General features: G+C 46.2%; 1 protein-coding gene across 1 annotated transcript in view; it reads left to right on the plus strand.

The window, feature by feature from the left end:
* LOC311136268 (rho GTPase-activating protein 32-like) overlaps nucleotides 1-22,707 on the plus strand; it is a gene marked incomplete at its 5' end in the record, with an annotated part of 157,636 nt that overhangs the window by 64,987 nt on the left and 69,942 nt on the right. The window contains 2 exons of the mRNA XM_084170399.1: nucleotides 12,367-12,453; nucleotides 20,267-20,404. Coding sequence (XP_084026525.1) covers nucleotides 12,367-12,453; nucleotides 20,267-20,404 — 225 coding nt within the window. The remainder of the gene's footprint in view (nucleotides 1-12,366; nucleotides 12,454-20,266; nucleotides 20,405-22,707) is intronic.

Raw genomic sequence — 22,707 nt, forward strand, 5'->3', positions numbered from 1 at the left:
TGAATGCCAAGTGTCACGTCTGGACACCTAGCACCATCCCTACGGTGGTGGCAGCGTCATGCTGTGCAGATGTTTTTCAGCGGCAGGGACTGGGAGACTAGTCAGGATCGAGGCAAAGTTGAAAGGAGCAAAGTACAGAGAGATCCTTGATGAAAACCTGCTCCAGAGGATCTGCAGAGAAGAATGGGAGAAACTCCCCAAATACAGGTGTGCCAGGCTTGTAGCGTCATACCTAAGAAGACTTGAGGCTGTAATCACTGCCAAAGGTGCTTCAACAAAGTACTGAGTAAAGGGTAATATTTCACACACAAAGAAAACCAGTTTTTCTTTGTCATTATGGGGTATTGTGTGTAGATTGTGAGGGGGAAAAAACAATTTTATCCATTTTAGAATAAGGCTGTAACGTAACAAAATGTGGAAAAAGTGAAGGGTTCTGAATACTTTCCGAATGTACAGCCAGATTTATCTCCCGAAATCTGCAAATATGTAGCCTAGCACACAGTACACACACGCACGCTTACTTTCCCAGTCCAGTCTCAATGTGTTTTAGCAGTAAAGCAGACACGGGAGGAATAGCTCATTGGGGCATGTCCAGTGGGCCAGTGTACTTGTCTCGTCCTGATGTTCCGACCATGTGGCTGTCTGCTCCCCTCTCCCTTCCCCCTTCTCTCAGGCTGCTTCCCAAATGGCACCCTATTCCCTACATAGTGCACTATTTTTGATCAGAGTCTTATGTGCCCTGGTCAAAATTAGTGCACTATATAGAGAACTTTGGTCAAAAGTAGTGCACAATGAATGCAATAGGGTGTAATTTGGGACACAGACTTTGACTGTCCTCATGGAAAACTGCTTCTAATGGCCATCAGATGGGATGGCACCCACAACGTCATCCCTGCTGCTGCTGCATCCATGGAGATAATTTATATTTGTTTTTCTTAATTTATGTCTATGTCTACAACCATAGAAATAGAATTCATAGAATGGACATATCTCCTCATACCTTGGCATTAATGGCTGGTGTATCCTTTTTTAGGAATTATTTTAGTTCTATAGCTACAACCCCTGGTAACCGATGGGTGAAGGCGCAAATGAAGCCACCATAAATCATTGTTTTACATGAATACAAGACAAAAGCCTTAGCTGGGGTCAATAGCATTATGCTTCCTGGCCTCTGTTATATAGAGACTCTCTGTTGCAACAATGTCACCATAACCATAATTTAAAGCATTAGACTATTCTGTAAAATTAGATAATTTAAAGTAAAACTCAGCTGAAAATTGTTGAAAAATGTCCTCTAATTTAAAACGAATGTAAATGTGACCGACTGCCTTGATTCGGTCTTACAGTGGGGAAAAAAAGTATTTAGTCAGCCACCAATTGTGCAAGTTCTCCCACTTAAAAAGATGAGAGAGGCCTGTAATTTTCATCATAGGTACACGTCAACTATGACAGACAAAATTATTTAAAAAAATCCAGAAAATCACATTGTAGGATTTTTTTATGAATTTATTTGCAAATTATGGTGGAAAATAAGTATTTGGTCAATAACAAAAGTTTCTCAATACTTTGTTATATACCCTTTTTTGGGAATGACACAGGTCAAACGTTTTCTGTCTTCACAAGGTTTTCACACACTGTTGCTGGTATTTTGGCCCATTCCTCCATGCAGATCTCCTCTAGAGCAGTGATGTTTTGGGGCTGTCGCTGGGCAACACGGACTTTCAACTCCCTCCAAAGATTTTCTATGGGGTTGAGATCTGGAGACTGGATAGGCCACTCCAGGACCTTGAAATGCTTCTTACGAAGCCACTCCTTCGTTGCCCGGGCGGTGTGTTTGGGATCATTGTCATGCTGAAAGACCCAGCCACGTTTCATCTTCAATGCCCTTGCTGATGGAAGGAGGTTTTCACTCAAAATCTCACGATACATGGCCCCATTCATTCTTTCCTTTACACGGATCAGTCGTCCTGGTCCCTTTGCAGAAAAACAGCCCCAAAGCATGATGTTTCCACCCCCATGCTTCACAGTAGGTATGGTGTTCTTTGGATGCAACTCAGCATTCTTTGTCCTCCAAACACGACGAGTTGAGTTTTTACCAAAAAGTTATATTTTGGTTTCATCTGACCATATGACATTCTCCCAATCCTCTTCTGGATCATCCAAATGCACTCTAGCAAACTTCAGACGGGCCTGGACATGTACTGGCCTAAGCAGGGGGAAACGTCTGGCACTGCAGGATTTGAGTCCCTGGCGGCGTAGTGTGTTACTGATGGTAGGCTTTGTTACTTTGGTCCCAGCTCTCTGCAGGTCATTCACTAGGTCCCCCCGTGTGGTCTGGGAATTTTGCTCACCGTTCTTGTGATCATTTTGACCCCACGGGTGAGATCTTGCGTGGAGCCCCAGATCGAGGGAGATTATCAGTGGTCTTGTATGTCTTCCATTTCCAAATAATTGCTCCCACAGTTGATTTCTTCAAACCAAGCTGCTTACCTATTGCAGATTCAGTCTTCCCAGCCTGGTGCAGGTCTACAATTTTGTTTCTGCTGTCCTTTGACAGCTCTTTGGTCTTGGCCATAGTGGAGTTTGGAGTGTGACTGTTTGAGGTTGTGGACAGGTGTCTTTTATACTGATAACAAGTTCAAACAGGTGCCATTAATACAGGTAACGAGTGGAGGACAGAGGAGCCTCTTCAAGAATAAGTTACAGGTCTGTGAGAGCCAGAAATCTTGCTTGTTTGTAGGTGACCAAATACTTATTTTCCACCATAATTTGCAAATAAATTCATTAAAAATCCTACAATGTGATTTTCTGGATTTTTTTTTCTCAATTTGTCTGTCATAGTTGACGTGTACCTATGATGAAAATTACAGGCCTCTCTCATCTTTTTAAGTGGGAGAACTTGCACAATTGGTGGCTGACTAAATACTTTTTTTCCCCACTGTATGTAGCAAAATGTGAAACTGTTTCAAGCTACAAAATGGTATATCATACACTGCATGGGAAAGTAATTCTGCTTTGAAAGTTGTAATCTACTTTTTGATTAAATGGCCTTTGAATGTTTTGGTACCTACTGAAGAGCTGTTCTTTGTCTACACCCATTCAGCATCGTTCACACCCTCTTAAGCTTTAGCCCCACCCATTTTGTTTCGCTCTCGGAGCGTTGAGAGCACACACTTGACGCTCTGGCTGCTGAGTAGGGTTGATCCGAGCGTTCTGACCTCACAACGGCAGTCAAGCACCCAAGCTAACTGGCTAACATTGGCTAGCTTGCTAGCTACTTCCAGACACAAAATTGGGATTATGGTTAATTGTTTACCTCTGGATAACATGAAAACAGCCTAACCAGATCTGCTAGTTCTAGTTCATGAGAGAACACCCCACTGATCATTTTACTCGCCCTAGCAGAGCTGGTTAGGCTGTTTTCATGTTATCCAGAGCGTTGGTGACTAACTGTACTGCTGGCAGCAATTTAATTATGCTTTTTTGCCAACGTTTACTGAGACAGGCCATATTCGTAAATTCATCAGTTATTCTGCGCTCTGGCATACTAAGACTGAATTTACAAACTCACCCGAAATGGTTACTTGCATAGTGGAGTCTTTTGTTAAAACATGTAGCTAGCTAACTAGGTAAACAATGAACCATAATCCTAACTCATGACAATACTGCCCTGCATGAATCTGCAGGTAGCTAACCAACCAGGTTCAATGTTAGCAAGCAAATGGCTCTGAGATACAAAGAATAAGATCATACACGTAACGTTAGTTAGCAAGCCAGCCAGGTAACGTTAGCTAGCTAGCAAACAGTACACGAACTTGAAATGAAACCACTTTCTGTCAAAATTAGAAATGTGTAATATCTGAAAATGTAGCTAGCTAGACATGCATGATGGACGTGTGTCCCTGTCACGGATGCTATGGTTGCCCTTAGTTTGAAGATGTAATCCGGAGACAGGTGCTTTCTCCATCTCTTTAGCTATCATACTCTAATTCCACTGATTTCAAAACTCGATCCTCCAGAAAGTGGAGAGCAACACTTGCAGCTCCACTACACGATACATAAAAAAAAAAAAAAAGCTGCGTTAGACAGGATTAACTACACATACTGACCAGCTCAAATAAACAGAAGCGTGCTATATGACGGACCAATCCGAACTCCTCTCTCGGCATGTCCAGCCCACTCATTATCTCAACCAATCATGGCTAGTGGGAAGGTTGTTGTCTTTTTCTCTTGATTAACCAACTAAACTCGTAATTTAACAATTTTATTTGTATTTACATTACAAGGCACATTTAAAGTTCACATGTTCCAGAAGGCATTTCTGCCAAAAAATGCATTTAGATTTTTTTTTTTAACATTTATGTTCAAATGGCTCTCCTGTGCAGTAGTGACCCGCGACATACGCCGAGTTTCCTGAAACGAGTCACAAATAGACATTGACGCTCAAGTGTAGAGATTGCATAATTCTAGAAAGGAAAGAAATACAGAGAGAGAGAGGGCACATGCTGGAGAAAATAACTGCTCTCCTGCAAAGACAACCACTTCCTCCCCACCTCTTCTACACACCCCTCCCCTCTATTTATTTTGGCTCGCTCCAGCCCTCTCGCTTTGTCCTGGGGACTGTACCAATGAGAGAGGAGGGGGGGAGTGAGGGAAAGAGGAGAGGGAGAGAGCAGGTGGTGGAGAGACGGAAAGAGCGGGTGTGCAGGGCAGGAAAGAATAACGCTTTTTTTTATCAGCTACTACTTCTGCCTGTGAAATTGAGCGTAAAATATGCCCTGTTGAACCAGAGCTAGCCAAGACATGAAGTAGGACAAAGAGAGGGAGAGCGAGAAGGTGGGAGAGAAAGGAACCCAGAGATCATCACAAAGTTTATAGATGGAGAGAACAAAACAGAATGGATGAAAACCACACAGGTCCCGACGTGGAATCTTCCAAACCCAATAAACAACTGCTCCACTGCTGCTGGTGCTACCGCTGCCCCCCCTCCTCTCTCTCTCTCTGGGAGGGGTTGCACTCCACACACAAACAGACCGAGAGAGAGAGTGTGTGTGAGCTCGTAAGGAGACAGGGCTGACATCTGTATCCTGCAGAGTGGATTCGTATCGGACGCGAGGGGAACAGAGGCTGGTGGGACGGGGGAACCTGCCACTTTGACACACGCACGGTGAGAGATGGATTCTGCAGGCTAAAGGGGAGGACGGCTTCAGGGTGTGTGTTAAGTAGGGGGGCTCTCTTTCTCGTTCAGCCCCTGGGAGGCAGCGTGAGGGGAAGCCAAACAAAAGGCTGGACGGCCAAAGCAGTGGCAACGGGACTCTGCTGCTGTGAGTACTGAATGAGAGCACCTCTCTTCCTCTTTATCGTTCTTTCTCTTTTCTATGTTTACCCTTTCTCTGTGTTGGGAGACTGGCACCTTGAGTTTGTACTAGAGAGCTAGAGGGCAGCAATAGCTGCTCACACACTCACGCACACACATACATATATATTCTCTCTCTCTGGAGCAAGGCCACTGTGAATGGAATCTTCTGTCACTGTGGTGGTCTTTATGGGCAAGTCAGTGTTTCAATGCAATAGCAGAGGCACATGCACTGGCTGGGAGTTGGAATTAGTAACTTTTTTTTAATGGAGCGGCACAAATGTGTGTGTGTACGTGTGGCTCAGCAGCAGGGATCCCAGCTGAACAATAGACTGGTGGCTCTGTCACTCCCGGTTCATTGAACTGTCATTGAGCGCCACCGGTAATGAATTCATTGTATGTGTGTGACAGTGTGTGCGTATGCACATGTAGCCTACCCTTTCCATTTGTGTGTGTGTGTGTGTGTGCATGACAAATTGTATTTGTGTGCGTACTATGTGCATGACAGCTTGAGTTTGTACGTACCACCACCCAACACTCACCCTCTCTCTGTTCAGAAGCAGCAGTCCAAACTCTTTTAAAGGGTCAATCTGCAGTTACTACATCAATTTTTGGACTTATAAATGAATGATATGTACCCATTGATTCTTGAATATAACTTATAAATGCCTCATGAGCTTAGTTCAACTGTCATACGCCAAAATATAAGCTTGTTTTACTCCAATGTTAAAGATGACTTCCATCATTCCTGTTCCTAAGAACTCTAAGGCTACCTGCCACAATGACGACCGCCCTGTAGCACTCACTTCTGTAATCATGAAGTGCTTTGAGAGGCTGGTTATGGCACACATCAACTCCATCATCTCAGACACCCTAGACCCACTTCAATTTGCATACAGCCTCAACAGACGACGCAATCTGAATCGCACTCCACACTGCCCTCACCCACTAGATAAGAGGAATACCTATGTGAGAATGCTGTTCATTGACTACAGCTCAGTGTTCAGCACCATTGTCCCCTCCAAGCTCGTCACCAAGCTTAGGACCCTGGGACTGAACACCTTCCTCTGCAACTGGATCCTGGGCTTCCTGACTGGCCGACCCCAGATGGTGAGGGTAGGCAACGTCAACTCCCTCGCTGACCCTTAACACAAGGGTATGTGCTTAGTCGTCGTCGTCTCCCCCCCCCCCCCTCCAGAACAACCACCTCCCCCTCAACGTCAGTAAGACCAAGGAGCTGATCGTGGACTACAGGAACATCAACATCGACGGGCTGCAGTGGAGCAGGTCGAGAGCTTCAAGTTCTTCGGTGTCCAAGTCACTAAGAACTTAAATATCCACAGTAAAACAAGTCCTATATCGACATAACCTGAAAGGCCGCTCAGCAAGGAAGAAGCCACTGCTCCAAAACCGCCATAAAAAAGCCTGATTACGGTTTGCAAATGCACATGGGGACAAAGATCTTACTTTTGGGAGAAATGTCCTCTGGCCTGATGAAACAAAAATAGAACTGTTTGGCCATAATGACCATCGTTATGTTTGGAGGGAAAAGGGGGACGCTTGCAAGCCGAAGAACACCATCCCAACCGTGAAGCACGGGGGTGACAGCATCATGCTGTGGGGGTGCTTTGCTGCAGGTGGGACTGGTGCACTTCACAAAATAGATTGCATCATGAGGAAGGAAAATGATGTGGCTATATTGAAGCAACATCTCAAGACATCAGTCAGGAAGTTAAAGGTTGGTCGCAAATGGGTCTTCCAAATAGACAATGACCCCAAGCATACTTCCAAAGTTGTGGCAAAATGGCTTAAAGACAACAAAGTCAAGGTATTGGAGTGGCCATCACAAAGCCCTGACCTCAATCCTATAGAACATTTGTAGGCAGAACTGAAAAAGTGTGTGCGAGCAGGGAGGCCTACAAACCTGACTCAATTACACCAGCTCTGTCTGGAGGAATGGGCCAAAATTCACCCAACTTTTTGTGGGAAGCTTGTGGAAGGCTACCCGAAACGTTTGACCCAAGTTAAACAATTTAAAGGCAATGCTACCAAATACTAATTGAGTGTATGTAAACTTCTGACCCACTGGGAATGTGATGAAAGAAATAAAAGCTGAAATATATTATTCTCTCTACTATTGTTCTGACATTTCACATTCTTAAAATGAAGTGGTGATCCTAACTGACATAAGACAGGGAATTTTTACTAGGATTAAATGTCAGGAATTGTGAAAAACTGAGTTTAAATGTATTTGGCTAAGGTGTATGTAAACTTCCGACTTCAACTGTACATTTATACTTACTCAACACACACTCACATACAATCATCATATAAGCTGCTGCTACTCTATCATATATCCTAATGCCTAGTCACCTAACCCCTATACATATCTACCTCTATCGATCCAGTATTCCTGCACATTGTAACTATGGTACTGGAACTGACCCTATATATAGTATGTTTGCTTACTTTGTGTTCTTCTTATTTGTATATCTTGTGTGTTTTTGTTTTAACTTGTTATTTTTAGTATTACATTGTTATTGATTACTGCATTGTTGAACTTGAAACTTTCTACAGCTTTTTACCAAAACAGGGGTGGGGATGCTTTGTTTCAACTGCTGATTGCCGCTTTAACACCCTACTGCCGTAATGGGGAAAGTATTTTTCACTCGACTCAAATGTCGGCCTCTTTGGGATTGCATTAGGCGTTTGTTTTCATTGCCCCTGCGCTGAGAAAAGCCCTGCTGTTGGTATATTGGACTAGTTGTTCCCCTGTTCCGAGCATAGTCTCTCTCTCTCTCTCTCTCTCTCTCTCTCTCTCTCTCTCTCTCTCTCTCTCTCTCTCTCTCTCTCTCTCTCTCTCTCTCTCTCTCTCTCTCTCTCTCTCTCTCTCTCTCTCTCTCTCTCTCTCTCAACATTGTTTGTTCAGCACACTTTCTAAGCTCTTAAAGAACAAACTCCTTTCTCCTCTGTAGCTCTTTGTTGAGCTTGGAGCTTACTCAAAGTTCTTTGTTTGTAGAACTATTTGAGCAAACATACCACTTCAGTTAGGCGATAACACTGAAGAAGATGAAATAGAGAAGAGAGGGTTTATATAAGAGTGGTATCTAACAAAATTCAAAACACAGAACAGAAGAAGAGAGAGGGAGGAAGCAAAAGAGTCGTCGCTGCAAACAGTAGGCAGTGCCAAGCCGTCTAGAGTTACAATGGCACTTAAACCAAGCCTGCTATTTTGCGTTCCACACGTAGCCTTGCCTATTTTTTGTAACACAGTAAACCCGCTGGCTCCATAGATAGAGATCAGATGTTTAAATAGTAGGTGAAAAGGTCGTCACGGCCACTTACAGAAGTATTCCGCGGAAATGAAAGGATGCTAATTCTCTAGTTCTTCAATTCCAAGCACTCAAAAACATGGAGGCTAATGCCAAGGACACCGCCAAGGACACCAATTAATCTTTTCAAAATGAGGCCCTAGATGTGTTTGGAACATGGGATTGTTGTTTTCTGCCATTTTTCAAGGACGACTCCATCCATGCACTCTGAAATGGACCGTTTGACAGAGCCATGTAATTTTCCTATGATTCGAGTCCCTTGCTAGTGTGTCCAACTTGGAGGACTTTTTCATTAAGTGTCTGTCTGAAGTGCAGAAAGGTGGCTAACAGGGTTGGCAGGTGCATATTGAACCTGGCCCCACGCACACACACACAGCATATGTTTTACTATCCTTGTTGGGACCTAAAATTGATTTCTGTTCAAAATCCTATTTTCCCTAACCCTGAACCTGAACTCCTAACCCTCAACTTAACCCCTAACCCTAATTCTAACCCTAATTATTACGCTAAACCTAAACCCTAAACCTAAAATAGCCTTTGTCCTCTTGGGGTCCCGGGATAATTTTCCTTGTTTTAATATCCTTGTGGGGATTTGGGGATTTCCGGTACCCACGAGGATAGGAGCGGCAGGTAGCCTAGCAGTTATAGCGTTGCAGTAATACGGTGAATAACCGAGCTGACAAGGTGAAAAATCGGTCTGTTTCCTTGAGCAAGGCATTTAACCCTAATTTCCTCCAGGGGTGCCGTACTACTATGACCCTGTAAAACAACACATTTCACTGCACCTATCCGGTGTATGCTTGTATTTTTTTATACAAGCATACACACACACATCCATGGGTAAATTAAACCAAGTAACAGCCCGAGATTCATACAAAGCACCGCTGTTTAGCCTATATATCAACTGTACAGTCTCTGCTGTGGATGGTAAAGGCACCTTACTACTGATCAGTGTTCTGTTCTGTTGTGTTCCATGTAGGGTGTGGTCTTGCCCCAGTCCCACTGCACCTAGATCAGTGTATTGACAACCTCGATGCTAACCTGAGGGGTATACTACGAAGCACGCTAGATCTACTCAGGCATTTCTAAAGCTAGCCAGCTTCCGTTAACTTCACATTCCTGAATGATTAGTTCTGAAGGATTAGTTGCCATAGAAATGTACCTGGCTAAAAGGTGTGCCACTTTCATGGTACCGGTTATCCCAAGTTGAACTCAGAGTTGACCAAAGTTACCTCGCTAACTCCTCAAACAACATTTGTAGTATAGAGCTCAGGTTAGAGCTGAGCTGGCTATTATCTTCTGTGGCTGCTGAGGGTCTACCACTCATAACAACGGGAAAATCTCAAGGGTCTAAGTTTGTTTTGCTCATCGCTACACAAACAAGACCCCACTAAACCCTGTTTGTGTGTTTGACTGTGTACACATGATCGTTTTGGGGGTTTTCTCCGCTGAGGTTAGTGCTTGCACGTGTTGCCCCGGTCAGCACACCCAGCTCGTGTCTTTATGACATGTCAATCACAGGGATGGATGGGGAGCGGAGAGGTGCGTGGTGGGCCGTGTGGGGGAGGTGTGTGTGTTGGGGTTGAAGGGGTCTGGTGCCTGGGAGATACGGAGCAGACCCCTCAGGCACAAAGGACAGCGAGGGCCATTCAGTTTGAATGTGTGTGTGTATCCATAATGTGTGTGCAATGATGGGGGTGAACACAGAGACTGTTGTACTGTGTGTGTCTGTGCATGAAGGGACCACACAAACCATACAATTCACTGCACAGGCTTGCAATTGTGTTAAAGTAAAGGAATTGATTGGGAGATATAGGCTAGCAGCTTCAACTAGGACAAAAGCAAATCGCTTGTTGGCATGCCTAGCTAAGTAATAGGTGTTATAAGGTATCACATATATCTAATGTTGAGAAATGGAGTACACTGGTGTTTGTTTCCTACTTGCAGTTCTACTCCCGGTCTTTATTATTATTATATATATATATATTTTTTTTTTTACCCCTTTTTCTCCCCAATTTCGTGGTATCCAATTGATAGTTACAGTCTTGTCCCATCGCTGCAACTCCCGTACGGACTCGGGAGAGGCGAAGGTCGATAGCCGTGCGTCCTCCGAAACACAATCCAACCGAGCCGCACTGCTTCTCGACACAATGCCCGCTTAACCTGGAAGCCAGCCGCACCAATGTGTCGGAGGAAACACCATACACCTGGCGACCGTGTCAGCGTGCACTGCGCCCGGCCCACAACAGGAGTCGCTAGTGCGCGATGGGACAAGAATATCCCTGCCGGCCAAGCCCTCCCCTAACCTGGAAGACGCTGGGCCAATTATACGCCGCCCCATGGGTCTCCCGGTCGCGGCCGGCTGCGACAGAGCCTGGACTCAAACCATGATCTCTAGTGGTACAGCTAGCACTGCGATGCAGTGCCTTAGACCACTGCGCCACTCGGGAGGCCCTCTACTCCCGGTTCTATAGGGAAAACGGAGAGTAATGAATTATAATGGAATCCCCTTTCTTAGCTATAAATTATGCGAAAATGTCATACTCCCGTAATGTTCTTCTAATTTTCATACAAGTCATAGGCTCAATCGAAATGAATGACTCCCTGAAATTAGAAAAAAATCATCTTAGGCCTACATTGTGAATGTATGGCACTATAGGCCTATAGCATCAAACTGTTGCGAATAACTCGTAAAGTAGGCTTATGCGTCAATAAGCTTGTCAAGTCCAGTGCTCACAGCCAGATCAGGGTCGTATTCACTAGGAACCAAACAGAAGCAAACAGACCGAAATGGGGAGGGAGTCAAGGGACTACCTGAATTTGTCCAATAAGAAACGATTGTTTACGTTTTCCATTACAAAACGTGTACTATTGAATTCGACCCAGATATCAGTTCCTCCGTGGTCTACTGAGTAACATGGAGAGACGCTCACCTGCTGTGTGGGACGCTCCAGTCCTCATTTATATTTCATAAGAACGTGGGCAGGCAAGCAGGGGGGCTCAGCTGGGGACAAATCAGTCTCATCATCCCACCTTATGATTGTCCCTCCTTCCTTCATGCTTTATTCTGTAATCTCCTCTTTCAATGTTCTCTCTTTGTTAGCTAGCTCATCTGGGAAGGGAAGGGACTTGTAACGTTTACATTTGAGGTGTTCTCTCTCTTCCGCTTGCATTGTCACAGCAAAGGGATTAGGAATTGAGTGTTAAAGGGGTTTCTGCTGTCTTCTGTCAGTGATGATACCCGAGCTGGGTTTGTGTGACGCAAAGACAGTGATTTGTTCAGTGATGAGGGAGGGTGATTTTCGGTTTTGTTTTCTACACAAAGCGTTTGAGTAGGAGTGGTGTTCTAGGATCAGATCCCACCTGTCCGTATAATCATATTCATTATGATCTAAAAAGGAAAACTGATCCTGGATCAGTACTCCTACTCTGAGACGGTTTGTGAATACTTGCCTTGGGCCAGGTTTAACTGTCAGGGGTTGTAAGGGATGATGTTTATTTTGTTTTGGTTGAGAGGGGGGGGTTAGAGAAAGGTTAAAGGGTTGTTTCAACTTAATTATCTGTTGTCATCTGACCACATCCACGCCCTTGTGCCATTTGACCCAAAACCCCAAACACTATGTGTCTCATACTTTCTCTCTCCCTCTCTCTCTCCCCCTTTCCCTCTCTGTATTCCAGCTGGCCCTCGCGGATGAACAGAGTGAAGTGACACGGAATGGCTTTGAGTCCAAAGAGCTGCAGTACTTGGTCCAGATCTACTGCCAGGTATGACAGAGTAACCCCCGGGTGCTGTGCTATGCTGCGGTGTCATTCTCACTCAATCAGTGCTCTCTGATATACACATACACTTGCGCACACACACACTCACTTGCACGCAAACAAACACTCTCTCAAAGACGCACAGTCACAAGGAAAACCTCTGTTTCTCGAATCTTGTCACACACCTAATGGACGTCCAATACTGTAAGTCATACCCAGCACACCCCTCTGTTAGCTAGTAACGTTAGGGGATTGACCTATTTTTCATTTTTCTGAAAACACATTGGGTCATGATTGAAGAATCTTAGTTGCGGGAACGGTGAAGCTGGATCAACCTAACAACTAAACAGAAAGGTCAGATTGGTGATAAGGGTCTTGTGGGAAAGGAGAGCGACAGTGAAATCATGCCGTTTGGCCTCATCCACGATGTTCACGAGGTGTTGACTAGCAACAAAACACACAACTTGTAAAAGACGTCTAGCATACCATCCGAATCTTCTCCTTAACTTAGCACTTACGTTTCCCTCTCATCAGAGACCTAGCGAAGCAATTCAATAAAACCCAGGCCCAATTTCATCGTCTATTGATCAAAATGTATTTTTGAAACTTTTAATAACTTTGTTGTTTCTCCTAAATGTAATATGTAGGACATCTCTAGGGACTTCCTAGTTAAAGGTTCACTGAAGACATGCCTTTCTTCCATTTTACTGACTGCCATTTTCTTAAGTTCACATGTGTTTTCCAGTACCCACAATTGCGCACAGGTCCCACACAACCCAGTAGCTTCGGTCTAACCCCTTCCACTGACTCACTTGATTCAGGTTTCACACATGTTTCCTCTAGATCGTATCCCATTTGCATGACCTTGGCAATGCCATGGAAAACGGGTGGCTCTGTTGTTGGAAAGGGGAGCTGAAACTGCTGCACTGTTCCATAAAAAAGGGGGGAAAGGAGGGTGAAGAATTGGCCCAGAGCCACCCTCTTAGTACAGAGAGTGGAGGAGAAAGAATCCAGCACGCAGGAAAGATCGCTTTAGTTCCACAGACTAGTAAGGGAACAGACAAACAAAGGAACTGACTGGAAGTCTCAGTGTCTGAAAGTGGGACAAGATACTGTAGCACACCAAGTACTATATGGAGCCCTACAAAAATACCTCTACAGTCCTGATTCCCTCCCGGTTATTCCCCTATGGCTGCACTAAGATCAGTGGGGCTGGTCGACGCTCTGCAGTCCCAGTCACTACAGCCCTGGCCCCAGTTCAGAGGGATCTTTCTGGGTCAAATCAAAGCAACCAAGTTTGTTTTTTCCCCCTCGTTCTGGAACTGGGGTTTTGTGGTTTGGAATCACTCTTGTGAATCGAAAAAGAAACAGTGAAGCAACTCAATGGAAAATAGGAAGACAGGAGTAGATTTGAATGTGGTGGTGAGCTGAGGGCAAAGTTAATTTGGTTTGCACTTATTCCACTGGTTTTGTCATCTACGTACAGCTTCTGAAGCATATTCCACCATTTTCTTTCTTTGATATAGATGGTGATGGTAAGTGCAGGGAAATGGACCAATTCCATGTTTGGAGCACATACCTTTGACTTTCCTTTTGAAGAACAGAAGAGAGAGGGGATAAGAAGAGAATGGAAAAGACAAAGAGTGGGAGATAGGACAGGAGTGGAGAGATGTGTAAAGGGGTGACCCACAGAAATGCAGCTTCATGTCAGGTTTAGTCGTGTTGTCCTTCCAGAGATGAAGGTGGCTGGAGGCTGTAAGCCAGCCATCGGGAAGACTGCCTGGATGAGGGATAGGTCCCACACACTGGGGACGTGGGCATTAGACCAGGGAGCAAGGAGAAGAGAAAGGGGGGACAAAACTGGCAATGGCGTTTTCATAAGGTTGCAGTGTGTCCACCTTCTGCTTGAAATTCAGTAGGTCCTTGATATGTTGCCTTTTTTGCCAACCTGGAAGTGGCTATGGTTAATAGAGTTATGGATAAGTGTTTGTCAGCCCATAAAGGGGGACTGTTAGAAGTTTGTCTTCCAGAGCCTGCTGGAAGACAGGATATACAGTACTCTGATCTGGCAGAGCTTTCAGAAGTATTAACCCCAACTGCCACCACCACATCCTCAACCTTTCTCCATTTCCACTCTTCCTTCTCCTCCTCTGCTCCTCACATTTAAGTTATGACCCCTTTATCAGCCCATGAGCTACATTATCCCCGGGATAAATCCTGAAAGAACGTGTGCGCGGTGCCGACCAAGGGCCAATCCCAAATGGCACCCTGTTCCCCATAGGGACATTGCCCGAGGCTGACATCACAACTCTTATTTGCCTGTCACTTTTTGATTCAGCACCCTCTCATTTAGATTTCAAAAAGCCCTGGCCTGCTTTGTCAAGTGCCAGCCGGCCCTGATGTATTTACCCCCAAAGATGTAATATCCGTTAAGAGTTAACGTATGGATCTGCGTGAATTATCGAGTTCTTCTGTTGTACTCCCGAAATAGCCTCGGCGAATTGATCACTTTGTAAATGGATTCCAAACTTAGCTATCCAGGCCACCACAGTTAAAGCATGAGTTCAGTGAGCTTCAATGGCAACAGATTTAGGAGCTGTTCCATTCTGTGTGGCATGGTGCCTGTTGGATTTACTCACAATACCAATAAAACAAGTGATCACCCCACCGCATATGTTTCTGGTTTGATTAATAGCAGTACATCCAATCTGATATTATTAAAGCTGTGTTATTTTTCACTGAATGTTCTGTAATAGATTCAGGGTACATCGTCCATTGAGGGAGATACCCCTTTCAGGTTAAAATGGGCCCACCAGTTGGAATTGAAGGATATAATGTCCACCTCTATTAAGTCCACCAGATTTTACCCCTCTCTTAATAATCCCAGCCATTTAGATTCATCCCCCTCTCCAATCCCTCCCCCCATCCATCCATCTATCCACCACCCTTTCATCTGTTTTTTGGCACTGCCTCACATTGGCAGACTGGTGCTCTGCTTGGGGCAACCACAACCAAACCACAACCGCAACCATTCAAATGGCTGGTCCCTGTCCCGCAGTGGAGTGTTGTGTGAAGCAGTCACCCTAGCAGGCTTTTTATCCAACCCTGCTCAAACACACCAGAGTCAGTTTATCAAGGTCCTGTTATCATCACAGCCGTGTATATTCCCCCTCAAGCCGATACCACGACGGCTCTCAAGGAACTACACTAGACCTTGTGCAAACTGGAAACTGCATATCCTGGGGCCGCATTTATTATAGCTGGGGACTTTAATAAAGCAAACTGAGGAAAACGCTACCGAAGATCTATCAACACATCGCCTGTAGTACTCGCGCTTCAAAAACTCTCAACCATTGTTGCTCTCCCTTCCAGGATGGCTACAAGGCCCTCCCCCGCCCTCCCTTTGGCAAATCAGATCACGACTCCATTATGCGCCTCCCTTCCTATAGGCAGAAACTCGAATTACCCATGCTAAGGTCAATTCAATGCTGGTCTGACTAATCGCGGACTGGGACATGTTCCGGACTGGGACATGTTCCGCGGACTGGGACATGTTCCGGGTTGCCTCTGAGAACAACATTTACGTATACACTGACACAGTGACTGAGTTCATCAGGGAGTGTATAGGGGATGTTGTTCCCACTGTGACGATTAAAACCTATCCAAACCAAAAACCGTGGATAGATGGCAGCATTCGCGCAAAACTGAAAGCACGAACCACCACATTTAACTACGGCAAGGTGACAAATACAAACAGTCCAGTTATGCCCTCCATAAGGCAATCAAACAGGCACAACGTCAGTACAGAGACAAAGTGGAGTCGCAATTCAACGGCTCAGACATGAGATATATGTGGCAGGGACTCCAGACAATCACGGATTATAAAGGGAAAACCAGCCAGGTCGCAGACACTGACGTCTTGCTCCCGGACAAGCTAAACACCTTCGTCCGCTTTGAGGATAACACAGTGCCGCCGACACGGGCCGCTCCCCAGGACTGTGAGCTCTTGTTCTCCATGGCTGATTTTGTAAGCATTTTAACCATTGCAAGGCTGCCAGCCTAGACAGCATACCTAGCCGCGTCCTCAGAGCATGCGCAGACGAACTGGCTGGAGTGTTTACGGACATATTAAATCTCTCCCTATCCCAGTCTGCTATCCCCACATGCTTCAAGATGTCCACTACTGTACCTGTACCCAAGAAAGCGAAGGTAACTGAACTAAATGATTATCGCCCCGTAGCACTCACTTCTGTCATCATGAAGTGCTTTGAGAGACTAGTCAAGGATCATATCACCTCCACATTACCTGACACCCTAGACCCACTGCAATTTGCATACCGCCCCAATAGATCCACGGATTATGCAATCGCCATGGCACTGCACACTGCCCTATCCCATCTGGACAAGAGGAATACCTATGTAAAAATGCTGTTCATTGACTACAGCTCAGCCTTCAACACCATAGTACCCTCCAAGTTCATCATGAAGCTCGGGGCCCTGGGTCTGAACCCCGCCTTGTGCAACTGGGTCCTGGACTTCCTGACGGGCCGCCCCCAGGTGGTGAAGGTATGCAACAACACCTATACTACGCTGATCCTCAACACAGGGGCCCCACAAGGGTGTGTGCGCAGTCCCCTCCTGTACTCCCTGTTTACCCATGATTGTGTGGCCACGCACGCCTCCAACTCAATCATCAAGTTTGCAGACGACACAACAGTGGTAGGCCCGATTACCAACAACGACGAGACAGCTTACAGGGAGGAGGTGAGGGCCCTGGCGGAGTTGTGACACGAAAATAACCTCTCCCTCAACGTCAACAAAATGAAGGAACTGATCGTGGACTTCAGGAGACTGCAGAGGGAGCATGCCCCCATTCACAATGACGGGGCCGCAGTGGAGACGGTGAAAAGCTTTAAGTTCCTCGGCGTACACATCACTGACAATCTGAAATGGTCCACCCACACAGTGTGGCAAAGAAGGCGCAACAGCGCCTCTTCAACCTCAGGAGGCTGGCTTGGCCCCTAAGACCCTCACAAATATTTACAGATGCACCATTGAGAGCATCCTGTCGGGCTGTGTCACCGCCTGGCAACTGCACCGTCCGCAACCACAGGGCTCTCCAGATGGTGGTGCGGTCAGCCTAACACATCACCGGGAGCACACTGCCTGCCCTTCAGGACAGCTACAGCACCCGGTGTCACAAGAAGGCCAAGAAGATCATCAATGACCTGAGCCACGGCCTGTTCACTCCCCTATCATCCAGAAGGCGAGGTCGGTGCAACAAAGCTCGGACTGAGAGACTGAAAAACAGCTTATATCTTAAGACCATCAGACTTAAATAGCCATCTCTAGCCAGCTTCCACCCAGTACCCTGCCCTGAACTTAGTTACTGTCACTAGCTGGCTACCACCTGGTAATTCATCCCTGCACCTTAAATGCTGCTGCTCTATGTACATAGACATGGAACACTGGTCACTTCAATAATGGAACACTGATCACTTTAATAATGTTTACATACTGTTACCCATTTCATATGTACTGTATAAACTGTATTCTAGTCAAGGCCATCCTATTTAACTTTTGCTGTATACTATTCTATCCACGTATTCTTCAATTATACTATATATTCCATCCACATACTGTCCATAATGTCTATACATCCCATCACATACAGTGGGGAGAACAAGTATTTGATACACTGCCGATTTTGCAGGTTTTCCTACTTACAAAGCATGTAGAGGTCTGTAATTTTTATCATAGGTACACTTCAACTGTGAGAGACGGAATCTAAAACAAAAATCCAGAAAATCACATTGTATGATTTTAAAGTAATTAATATGCATTTTATTGCATGACATAAGTATTTGATACATCAGAAAAGCAGAACTTAATATTTGGTACAGAAACCTTTGTTTGCAATTACAGAGATCCTCCAAACACGAAACACACAGCCAGGGCAACTAAGGAGTGGCTCCGTAAGAAGCATCTCAAGGTCCTGGAGTGGCCTAGCCAGTCTCCAAACCTGAACCCAATAGAAAATCTTTGGAGGGAGCTGAAAGTCCGTATTGCCCAGCGACAGCCCCCGAAACCTGAAGGATCTGGAGAAGGTCTGTATGGAGGAGTGGGCCAAAATCCCTGCTGCAGTGTGTGCAAACCTGGTCAAGACCTACAGGAAACGTATGATCTCTGTAATTGCAAACAAAGGTTTCTGTACCAAATATTAAGTTCTGCTTTTCTGATGTATCAAATACTTATGTCATGCAATAAAGTGCAAATTAATTACTTAAAAATCATACAATGTGATTTTCTGGATTTTTCTTTTAGATTCCGTCTCTCACAGTTGAAGTGTACCTCTGATAAAAATTACAGACCTCTACATGCTTTGTAAGTAAGAAAACCTGCAAAATCTGCAGTGTATCAAATACTTCTCCCCACTGTATATATATTTCTACTCTGGACTCTGACATTGCTTGTCCTAATATTTATATATTTCTTAATTCCATTATTTAACTTTTAGATTTGTGTGTCTTGTTGTGTATTGTTAGATATTACTGCGCTTTTGGAGCTAGGAACACAATCATTTCGCTACACCGCAATAATATCTGCTAAACATGTATGCGACCAATAAAATGTGATTTGAGCAGCTGATTTTTTTTTTTTTATATGGTGTGTTCGAGCAAGGCTGGAGCAAAAGCCTGCATTCCCAGTAGCTCTCCTGGACTCTCCAGGAGGATGGTTGGCCACCCTGCAACATTACAATTATAGCCAAATACTTTTTATGTCTTTTTATAATAATTCCCTCATTCAATGAACCAGGGATCAAATGGCTAAGGTGGGCAAGGTAGCTAACTTGAGATGTTAATCTATTTGTAAGGTAAATATAATATTCAGTGTTCATGAGAGACCTTGACAGCATAGGAGTTACTTATCAATTAGGTTATTCTAAGAATATTTTTTAACTTGATCAGAATTACATGGCCAGTATTGAATAGAGGAGAATCCGCTTGAGAGACTGTTATACAACCTGAGTTTGCAGCATTGGTTTCATCAACTGCGCACCCGTATGTGTGTTGGCTATTTGCGGTTATACATGAGTGCCGGTGGAAAGTTATTTTAGGACATGACAATGACATTAATGTATGCTAAATAGTTAAGTAGTTAGAACTAGCCAAACTACACAATATGATTTGAATTGGCTATCTAGTTAGTCTGTTGTATATCTTTATTTTACCTGCTTCGCAAATGTCTCTCTCTCTCTCTCTCTCTCTCTCTCTCTCTCTCTCTCTCTCTCTCTCTCTCTCTCTCTCTCTCTCTCTCTCTCTCTCTCTCTCTCTCTCTCTCTCTCTCTCTCTCTCTCTCTCTCTCTCTCTCTCTCTCTCTCTCTCTCTCTCTCTCTCTCCATGGCAACGGCCAACTGGAACACACGCAAGTGATGCACACACCATGACTTATCCAGGATTTTCATTGATGACCAAAAACTATAACTGGACAAATGATTAGAGTGGCCTAATTGTTTGATATTGTGATCTTTGCATGATAATTTTTTTCTTGTCCATTTGTCCATATAATCTGCTTTTTTTTTTACTTGCCGAGGGCAAGCGGACAAGCGTTAATGTCGAGCCCTGCCCGCTCTCCGATCCCCCTAGTAAAATCATAGAGCCCCCTTCCTGCCACCCCGTCCCAGCGGTGGATTCTGAATTAGGGCGTGACGGGTATCTGTTACCAGGCTAGTAAAGCAGCCAAGGGCTCATGCACCTCCCCTGTCTTTTGAAATGTTCTCTCTCTCTCACTGGCTGACTCTCTTGTTTTTGCTCCTCAGGGCCGAAGCTGGATTGTGAAGCGCAGCTATGAAGATTTTCGTGTCCTGGACAAGCACCTGCACCTCTGCATATATGACCGCCGCTTCTCACAGCTGCCCGAGCTGCCTCGATTCGACAGTCTGAGGGATCGCGCCGAGGTAAGACGCCTGGTCTCTCTCAGTACAGCCGATGTGCCACCCCTCCCCTCCCATGACCCCTATATCCCCATTCAGATGGTCTCCCCCAGTCTCCAGTCTCCCACTTTGAATGCCGCCTCAGAGCTTTATGACCGCAAGGACTATATTATGCCCTTCAGGGTTATACATGATTACAGTTTAGGGTTCAGACAGAAACCAGAGGCAAAAGACAGGGCTCACTTCAGAAAAGTTTTGCGACCGTGTCCTTGATAGAATGAAATACCCGTACAATGTCCATGCAGTTTTTGCTTGTTTTACAAACTCCTGCCTAGGTCTTTGTTGCAGGCTGTTTCATGGCCTAAATTAGTGAAAGTCTCCAATTGTGCCGTTTTTAATGGTGTCTAATGGCCTGGTGTTAAGAGGGAGCCAGCTGTATAGTCTCTGTGTTTACATGTTTAGAAAGCCTCTCCATCCCTGCTGAGCTGTGACGGGAGCTTTCTCTCTCTCCCCCCCCCACCCCCCCTCTCTCCTCCTCCCCCCATCTCCCCCCCCTCCCCCCATCTCTCTCTCCCTCCCCCCTCCCATCTCTCTCTCCCTCCCCCTCCCATCTCTCTCTCCCTCCCCCTCCCATCTCTCTCTCCCTCCCCCTCCCATCTCTCTCTCCCTCCCCCTCCCATCTCTCTCTCCCTCCCCCTCCCATCTCTCTCTCCCTCCCCCCTCCCATCTCTCTCTCCCTCCCCCCTCCCATCTCTCTCCCTCCCCCCTCCCACCTCTCTCTCCCTCCCCCCTCCCATCTCTCTCTCCCTCCCCCTCCCATCTCTCTCTCTCCCCCCTCCCATCTCTCTCTCCCCCCTCCCATCTCTCTCTCCCCCCTCCCATCTCTCTCTCCCTCCCCCCTCCCATCTCTCTCTCCCTCCCTCCCCCCTCTCTCTCCCTCCCTCCCCCCTCTCTCTCCCTCCCTCCCCCCTCTCTCTCCCTCCCTCCTCTCTCCCCCCTCTCCCTCTCTCTCCCCCTCCCCTTCCCCCTCTCTCCCCCCTCTCTCTCCCCCCTCTCTCTCCCCCTCCCCCTCTCTCTCTCCCCCCTCTCTCTCCCCCTCCCCCTCTCTCTCTCCCTCCCCCTCTCTCTCTCCCTCCCTCCCCCCTCTCGCTCTCCCTCCCTCCCCACTCTCACTCTCCCTCCCTCCCCCTCTCGCTCTCCCTCCCTCCCCCTCTCGCTCTCCCTCCCTCCCCCCTCTCGCTCTCCCTCTCTCGCTCTCCCTCTCTCTCCCTCCCCCCTCTCTCTCTCCCACCCGCTCCTCTCTCTCTCTCCCCCTCCCCCCTCCTCTCTCTCTCTCCCCCTCCCCCCTCTCTCTCTCCCACCCGCTCCTCTCTCTCTCTCCCCCTCCTCTCTCTCTCCCTCCCCCTTCTCTCTCTCCCTCCCCCTCTCTCTCCCTCTCTCTCGCTCTCCCTCCCTCCCTCTCGCTCTCCCTCCCTCCCTCCCTCCCTCTCGCTCCCTCCCTCCCTCTCGCTCTCCCTCCCCCCTCTCCCTCCCCCCCTCTCGCTCTCCCTCCCCCCCCTGGCTCTCCCTCCCCCCCTCTCGCTCTCCCTCCCCCCTCTCTCTTGCTCTCTTTCTCTCACACACACTCTCACTCTTTACAGTTGTTTTCCCAGCAAAAGCCCACTTGAACTGTGGCATATTTTTACAGCTAAATCGATGGGCTTTGAAGTTTGGAGTGGCTGTTAATGCCTACCTATTATGATCCTTCAGTCCTCCAGTAAATGGAAAAAAGGCCCTAATGCTCTCTCTCTCCCCACTAAATAGAGACTCCCACGAAGGTAGGCACTTTATGGGTGCATCCCAAATGGAACCCTATTCCCTTTATAGTGCACTACTTTTGACCAGAGCTCTATGGGCCGTTCTCAAAAGTAGTACACTATATAGGGTGCCATTTGGGATGCAGATTCTCTCTCCAGTCCCCATTGTAATGGGAAACACTGGGCGGCCCGGGCGGCATGTTAACTAATCACAAGAGGTCAGATTACTAAACCCACAATGAAAGCATGGGTCCTTCAGTAGTGGAATGTTCAGCGCTAAAAAGGACTGGTAAAACAAGTTATTAGGGTTTTCACAAAACAAGGCTGAGGAAATAGGCCTACCTCAGTCGTGATTGGTTGAACAAGATGTCGGCCCTTTCGGTTTAATCTGTGTCCGCGGCTGCTGGGACAAATAATAGCGGAGAGTGGGCGTGTAGTAATTTCAGACAGCCCAGCTTTACAAATTGTTTTTCGGGGGGCTGCGTGCTCGAGCTGTCATTGTTTGATTGTAGCTTTCAGGCATTTAATACA

The sequence above is a fragment of the Coregonus lavaretus genome (assembly GCF_964263955.1).
Source record: "Coregonus lavaretus genome assembly, chromosome: 10".
NCBI lineage: Eukaryota > Metazoa > Chordata > Actinopteri > Salmoniformes > Salmonidae > Coregonus > Coregonus lavaretus.